We start from the raw sequence: 8,642 nt of genomic DNA, 5'->3' as shown, positions 1-8,642 counted from the left end.
AATACAAAATGACAAAATAATAATAATTATAATAATTACAACCGTTACGATTATACCTTTATAACTTGGATCAGGTAAATCTCTGTGTTTTAAACCTCCTGGAATGTTTCTTATCATTGACATAACTTTATAACCGCTGTATAAAAAATTACAGCAAAGGAAAACACCCCACGTAAGAAAAATATATTGTATAACGTATCTCACTATCTAAAAAAAAAAAAAAAAAAACGATTAGGTTTTCCATCGACCTGTCGATACGGTTAATAATAATAATAATAATACCATTAAATTTTCATGGGAAGCAACAATGATATCCATTCCGATGGTAAGTATAAAATGAGCTGTGACGATTAATGAAAGACACGATTTCCGCCTTAATCCTTCCGGTCCGATTTGTATTTGTGTAAGTTGTAAAAAAGCTAATTGTACCAAACAAAATGCTGATATGATACTGGGAAAACCTAAATCCCACATTATTTGTCCAATGATTTTTGGCATTATCTAATAATAATAATCAAGTTAGTAGAAAGACAAAAGACGTTTAATTAATCCTTTTTGAAAACGAACCTCTTTTAAATTATAAGGATCAATGAGTAATGATCCAGCTCTTGATGTACCAAGAAGACATAAAAATCCATTTATTGTTGACATGAAAGGTCTGCTGGAAATGAAAGACCTGAAATGAAAACAATACAATTCCAAACGATAATTTTGTTTGTTTGTTTTGAAATTGATTATTATTATTATTATTAATGTACCTTAAATTTAAAACGGAAAAAAATGTATAGGATGCTAATATGAAAAAAATACAACCGAAACCGTATGTGTGTAATGTGAAAGCCCATTTGAGTTCTTTTCTAACGGTTTCGCCAAATTTTTCAGGTATGGGTAAATCATTTGTTAATACGTTTATATTATTCCAATATTGAGTCGTGTTGTTGTTGTTGCTGTTGTTGTTGTGGTTCGATGATGAATTTGTCGAACTTGCGTTAGTATAAAATACAAACGGATTATTATTATTATAATATAAATCAGAACCTGAAACGTATACGAATATTATAAGATTTTCTTCTAGAAAAAATTATATATATATATAATTAAAAAATATTACTCACCGTTACGAAAATTTAAGGCAACAGGTAATAAAAACAAATTATCCGTTTCATTGTTGGATATATCCATTATTATTATTATTATTATTATTATCCTTTTTTTTTTTTTTGTTTTTAAATTTATGAAATATCAATATATTTCATTTTTCGTATAAATAAATTATCATTATCACAACTCATTTCTTTTCTTTTTATTATTATTATTATATTATTATAATCGATATTCACATAATGATAATTATTATTGTATTTTTTTTACACATTTTAATAAAAAATTTTCACTGAGAAAAGTAAATATGTGTAGTAAAGGGATTTTTTCCCATTTCTCCCACTTCTGAACAACTTGTATCATCAAAACTGAATATGTCCTTGCCTTATCGTGTTATCGATTGTTCTTTTAATTATTATTATTATTATTATTTTACAAATTATTATTAAACTTAAAGTAAAAAATATAACGTTAATAAAAACAAAATTTTTTAAATTAATTAATAGTAACTATTATTATTTAAAATATAATAATAATAATAATACAACAAATTCAACAGCACAAAAAAAAATTTCTTTTACATTCGTTAAACATTATCGTATATGTAAAATATTATTATTATTATTATTAATATTATTATTATTAATATTTAATTTTTTGTTTTGTCATCAATCGTCACATTAATATATCAAACGCGTTTTGTATTTAAAAAAAATTATTTGTGACATAAACGATTTCGTTTCAAAACCCTGGATTTTATTGATTTTAAACATATTTAAGCGCATATTCCAAATTCTATTATTATTATTATTATTACATACGGCAAACATTTATTAAAAAAATTGTATAAAATTAAAACGTTAATATTAATGATAATATTCGATCCATAAAACATATTAATTATTAACGTAATAAGATAGAAAGAGAGAGATAGAGAGAGAGATTTCACTTTTTCTTTTTTTTCTCGAATCGTTCGAGTTAAATATATTATTATTATTATTATTATTATTATTTTATTATATTACTTCAAGTTGTTGAAATCTCACATAATGATTGTTTTTTAACGATTATTATTATTATTATTAAACTTGTTCATAAAATAAAGTTGAATATTATTATCATTTCCTTAATGTAACATTATTTAAATTTTTTTTCTCTCTCTCTTTTAGTATCGATATTAATGTCAATATGTACGTTTATTATTATTATTATTTGAAAATAAAATTCTTTTTTTTATATATAATAATGATAATAATACTACAACTTTTACATAATTTTTTTTTTTTAGTATTTGGTTTTACAATTTTCATTGTTTATCATTACAAATCTTTTAAAAAAGTATTTGAGAAAAAGATTAACTTAAAATGGATTAGATTTATAATGGATTAGACTTATACTAGATTAGAATTATAATAGATTTAAAATATATCTTTTTAAAGTTTACATGAGAATTTTATAATGAATTTGTGTTTGTTTTCTCTTTCCTAAATAGCACAGATTACAAAATATGTTAAATAAAAATTGTTTCCATTACAAATCAATATAATAATTAATGACACTACTACTATTATTGAAACAATTAATTAAAATTTTTTTTAAATTTAATATGAAGGACAATTTAATTAAAATTTAAAATAAATTGTTTATTGTGTTAAAACTTTATTGTTGTTGTAGCTGTTGTTGTTGTTGTTGCTGCTACTGTTGCTGTTACTGTTGTTGTTGTTACTGTTGTTGTAGTTGTTGTTACTGTTGCTGTTATTGTAGTTGTAGTTGTTGTTACTGTTGCTGTTACTGTTGTTGTTGTTACTGTTGCTGTTGTTACTGTTGTTGTTGTTGTTGCTGTTGTTGTTTTTGTTGTTACAAATTCAATTTTTGTTTTTTTAATAATAAATTAGTAACGGTTTTGAGTTATAATTATACTTTTAAATATTTTTTCCCTATATTATGTTTGTTCGTTGTTTGTTTGTTGTTGGTTGTTTGTTTTTGTTAATTTTAATAACATATACTTGTTTATGTTATGCCAATAAAACGTTTTTTATTAAAAATATTCGTTAACGAATGTGAAAAAGTAAAAATAAAATAAACAAGGTAAAATTAATTATCTTGCAATTCAGGTAAAAAACCTTGCTTTCAACTTTTTTTTCTCTCTCTTTTTTCATTTAAAAATGCTTAAAAATCGATATTAAATTAACAAAATCGCAAATTATTTAATTAAAAAAAAAAATTTCAAAACCGTTAACGATTCCATACAACAACAAAAAAAAGGAATTTTTTTTTTTTTTTTTTTTTTTTTTAAATTTTCGGAGCCATTTTGAATTTTGACAACCAACTTATTTAAAATTATTATTCATCAAAACTTTTTTTTTTTATTCGTTAAAAAAATAATTTTATAATAATTAACAAACGATAACTAATTAATTAATTAATTAAAATAATAATAATAATATTAATAATAATAATTTTCTTACTTTTAATAACTTTTTAAAAAATTTTAAAATATCAGTCAGTTTTTTCCCCTCCTCTCCCCCTTCTTATTAAACAACATATTAAATATTGGTAAAACTAGAAATCCTTGAAATTATTCATATAAATAATAATAATTTAAAAAAGTGAATTATTTAGCTTAATTCAAAAATTTATAAACTCAAAATCGTAATTAAAAATACTTTTTTTGATTCGAATCAACGGACGTCATCATTGTCAAAAAATTTACGAAATTATCTCATTAATAACGACAAAATATAAAAATGATATTAATTTATAAAATATTTCGACATAAAACTGACATAACTAACCTGTGTGTGTGTGTGTGTGTGTGTGTGCGGGGTCGACTCGTTAATATAATTAATTAATAATAATAAGTTATAATATTAAAAATCACTTGTTTTTTTTTTTTTTTCTTTTCGAATTTCAATCTTTGAACGTAAATTTCGTACTAGTTTTACATATCGTTTCGTTTCGACCAATCAGAATCAAGAACGAGTTTTGTCGGATGAAACACGTTCAGGAAGAGAGAATTTTTTTTTTTTTTTTACAGTATTATATACTTCACATTGTATTGTACTTGTTGAAAAGGATTGATTATTTAGTAAAAAAAAAAAAAATTTTTTTTTTTTTTTTGTCTTGTTTTTATTATTATTATTATATAATTTTTTTTTTTTATAATTAAAATAACGTTTTTTAAATGAATTATTATTATTATTTCATATTTTAGTGATTCGATATTAATTAATTAATCTCAAGTTATATATTTTCTTGAGAATTTGTATCGTAAGTGTAAAATAACAACACTTTTATCTTGTACGTTGCATTTTAACATTTTTTTTTTTTTTACAATATTGAACTTAATCACTTATGCATACGTATAGAAAAGTTAAATTTATTAATTTATTTATGTTAGTTTAATAATTATTAAGGTTACAAAATTATTTGCGTTTTATGTTTTAAATATACATAACATTTTTTCATAGCATGGTTAATTACCATTAACCTAAAGTTTTTTATTATGTAAAAGTTATTTATTTTACTTTAAAATGCTTTTAAATTTATTAGAATTTCTTTTTGTTAGTTTGTCGTTAACGATTACATTATAAATAATTAATTATTAATAGGTTGACGTGATGATAATAATAATAAATGAAATTTTTTTTTCTTCAGATTTAATACATAATGTGATATATATAGTCCGTGAAGGAAATAAAATGTCCGTTCGTGGTAGTAAAAATAAAATATTAATATACATAGCTGGTGTATGCAGTGTTGTTTTTTTCACATTACTTTATCAGAATGCATCTCAGAGACTTGAAGAAATGGGGAAATTATATGAAAGATGTCACTTGAACGAAGAATCTCTTTCTGCACAATTACAAGGTTTTGATTTTGAGACTCGAGAAGTTTCCGCCACCCTTTCGACAAGGCTTTTAATTTAACATTTAAAAATTTTTTTGTGTGTTCCCAGTTAATCTTGAATATAAATTAAGATTGGAAAAATCACTTCAACAGGAAAAAAGTGATTTAGCTCAATTAAAAGAAGATTTGCAAACGAAATTAGAAGAGGAAAAATTGGGGAGGGAAAAAGAAAATGTCGAAGCGGTTAATAAATTCACAGCTTTGCAACAACAATATAAATTATTGCAGGTAAAAATTTTTTTAATGTAAAACAGGGTGGGGGTGAGTGAGTGGGGGAAAAAGGGCATTTACACGTTTGTTTGTTTTAATTGTAACCCCCCCCTACTTATTATTTTTTGTTAAGTGTTTTTGCGGAACATTAATTAAATGTTAAATAAATAATTATTTGTGCTTTTAATTGTTGTTTTTGTTGTCGAATTGATTTTTAGAGTCAACACGATGATGTTAATCTCGAATGTGATAAATTAAAACAATCACAATTAACAGAAATAGAAGAAAAAAGTAGGTTAGAAGGACTTGTAGAAAAATTAAAAGATGAGTTAAAACTTGTTAAAGAAAGCAAAACAAACGATTTAGAACATTTAAAGGTACTACTAGTAATTAATTTTATGTTTTTATGTATGCATGTTACTAACCAATAATATTTAAAATTAATTTGTTTAAGAGAGAGGGAAAATAATTTTTTTTTTTTTTTTAAAAATATTAATTTCAGAATAAATATGATATTTTAGAACAAGAAATAATTCATTTAAGAGAAAGTAAAAAACAATTAATGGACGAATTAAGATCTCAAATTAAATTACCGGATAAACTACCATTAATACTCAACAATTCGACGTGAGTTTTGTTCTTTTGTTAACCGAAAAGTTTCTATCATGTCACGTGATTTATACACTCCTCATACCTGTTTGTTTGTTTGTTTATAGAGTTTCTAAAGCCGACAGAAGCGAAAATTTACCGCAACCTCTAATGGATGGTAAAATTTATTCTCAACCGTCTTTTAAATCGTCCACATCGGCTAAAAAAGTCGAACAAGAACTTTTCCCATCGGGTAACAACATTTATTTGAACACGTCCACTCCAATGATCAATCCTGATGCCGTCAATAGTCAAGATAAAATTTTAAGTGCTGCACCGATGGCACAACCGAAACAAGAACCTCTACCCAATTTGATTGTTTACGATAATAAAGAAAATGTGGGTGCCAAACCGGATGACATGATGAAAGAAAACGATGAGCAATTGCAACAACAACAACAACAACAACAACATGAAAAACAAAATGACGAACCTCCGGCACAGGGAGTTTTACGTGCACCGGGTATGCAACGACAAACAAACGACAAACACACTCGAATGTATTTGTAATAATAATGAAACAATCGATTGTTTTATCTTTTGATTTGATTTATTTTAGATATAATGAAAGATTTCGGTCACGTTCCCGCCATACAAGAATACAAAGAAAAATTCAAACAAGGTATGGTGGATAGAAACAACGGTGGAGAAATCGGTGACGAAGGGGAAATAGGGAGAAACGAAATGCAAAACAACAACAAACAATTACACGGTGGAAATTTAATAATACAAAATCATCCGCTTTTCCCACGACAACAACAACAGCAGCAGCAACAACAACAACAACAACCTGTCGGAAATGAAATCCCTAAAAATCCCGTTTATCTTTATCAAGCCGATTACGAGGGAAGAAAAGAAGAAGGAGAAGACGGTGAGAGAAATTTAATCATTATTATTATTATCATCATTCGAACCTTTGTTTGTTAGGTCGGATAAGTTTTTTAATATTTTTTCAGATGATGACGTAGATCAGTTGGAATATCACAATGATAAAAATCAACAACCGCAACCGTTGCAACAACAACATCATCCTCAAATACTACAGCAACAACAACAACAGCAAGAAGAAAGGCCAAATATGGGAATTCACGTTAACTTACCGTACGAGGACAAACGAGAAAGCGTCATGATACAACCGAAATGAATGCAACGGTTTTAAAACAAACAGACAAGACAAACAAAAGGAGAACGTATTTTTTTCCAAAAAAATTTTTTTTTTTACGTGTAAGCAGACAAACACAGACAAACACTCATTTTTTTTTTTTTATTAAAAATAAAAATTGTACTTAAACAATTTAAAAAAGGGGAATCAAACAAAATAAATAATGCACTCGACAAACGTTTGTTTTATTGAATTGATTTTAAAATGGCGTCGTCGTCATCGTCATCGTCATCATCATCATCATTATTATTCGTAATCAGGTACGAACGAGTGTGAAAAAATACGTTCGAACGAAACAAAAAATAACGTTTGTTTTTTTTTTTAAATTTTTATATTGATATGTAAAAAAAAAAAAGAAAAAAAAATTATCAGTAATAATAATAATGATTACTGCTCAATAAAATTGCCATTCGATAATAATAATAATAATTTATCAATTTATTTTTGTTTGTTTCTATGTATCACATAACGTTAACAAACACAAACTCAATGGAGAATAATTTGCAAAATCCTATCGGAAAAATATTTCCTTTAACAATTTACAATTTTTCCGGGGGGGAAAAAAAAAAAATCATGGAAATGTAAACAACAACAACAACCACAAACAAATTTTTAAAAAAATTTTATTTCAAAATATCATCATCATCATCATCGAACAAAACAAGGCGAAAAGAAAAATAAAGACAAAGTACAAAAAAATTTTTTCATTTCCGGTACCCGCGCGACTTTTTTTTCTCTTTCTCATTTCCGTTCTAGTTTCTCCCACCACCACCGCCACCGCCACATCATCTACGTCATCATCTACGTCATCATTCCTATCCCAGTTTAAAATAAAGTATTGCACTTAAATAGCTATGCGTTCGTACGTTGCCATCCGTTCATCCGTTCGTTCATCATCAACCGTTCGTTCGTTTTATGATGAAACCGTTATAATTAATGAAATTTTACACGCTCACGTTTTCCATTTTTTTTTTAATGCATTCATTCATGCAAGGCACGCGCACTCACGCACTCACGCACGTTACCTTTCTCAACGTACGTAAAAAAAAAAAAAATTAATCTGACCCGGAGAGATATGCAATCGTTTCTTTCCATTTTTTTTCCATAACTTTTGGAAATGTTCTCTATCCATATTATGCCAAGACAAAATTTTGTTTGTTTGTTTGTTTGTTTGCTTTCTTTTAACGTTAAAGAAGAAGAAGAAGAAGAAAGAAAAGAAGAAAAAAAAAAAAAAGAAAAAGATGAGAATTTATTATTGAAACACATCATTTGGCCATTTCGGTCAAAAAAATCACAAAAATTTTTAGAAATTTTTTTTTTTTTTCTTTAAAAAAAAAAAAATAATTTCTCAAACAACATTCAAACTTTTCCAACCATTCCTCCTCCTCCACCTCCACCACCACCACCTCCTCCTCCTCCTCCTCCTTCTCATCTTTAAAAAAAAAATTATACTTTTCATTCTTCTTCTTCTTCTTCTTCTTTTCCTTCTATTTTTTTTTCATTTTTTTTTCTCTTCTTCTTTTGATTTTAATTTATTTTGTTATTTTTTTTTGTTTTTCCATTGAAAAATCGTAAAAAAAAAAAAAAAAATTTGCGAAAATCATATAAATGT

The 8,642-nt window shown here is 25.6% G+C and overlaps 2 protein-coding genes across 2 annotated transcripts in view; one reads left to right on the top strand and one right to left on the bottom strand.

Moving 5' to 3' along the window:
- Positions 1–651, bottom strand: part of Phum_PHUM156840 (uncharacterized protein) — a gene marked incomplete at both ends in the record, with an annotated part of 2,765 nt that extends 2,114 nt beyond the window's left edge. Inside the window, 3 exons of the mRNA XM_002424808.1 lie at positions 57–207; positions 307–501; positions 568–651. Of these exons, the coding sequence (XP_002424853.1) occupies positions 57–207; positions 307–501; positions 568–651 (430 nt within the window). The remainder of the gene's footprint in view (positions 1–56; positions 208–306; positions 502–567) is intronic.
- Positions 652–4,910: 4,259 nt separating this feature from the next.
- On the top strand, positions 4,911–6,378 carry Phum_PHUM156830 (uncharacterized protein; the record flags this gene model as incomplete). The annotated part of the gene is made up of 5 exons (XM_002424807.1): positions 4,911–4,994; positions 5,104–5,238; positions 5,439–5,597; positions 5,723–5,847; positions 5,937–6,378. 5 exons carry the CDS (start codon positions 4,911–4,913, stop codon positions 6,376–6,378), a joined length of 945 nt encoding a protein of 314 aa, XP_002424852.1.
- Positions 6,379–8,642: the final 2,264 nt, after the last annotated feature.

This window comes from Pediculus humanus, genomic scaffold (genome assembly GCF_000006295.1).
Source record: "Pediculus humanus corporis 1103172107500 genomic scaffold, whole genome shotgun sequence".
NCBI classification, from domain to species: Eukaryota; Metazoa; Arthropoda; class Insecta; order Psocodea; family Pediculidae; genus Pediculus; species Pediculus humanus.
This window is presented reverse-complemented; position numbering and strand designations above follow the sequence as displayed.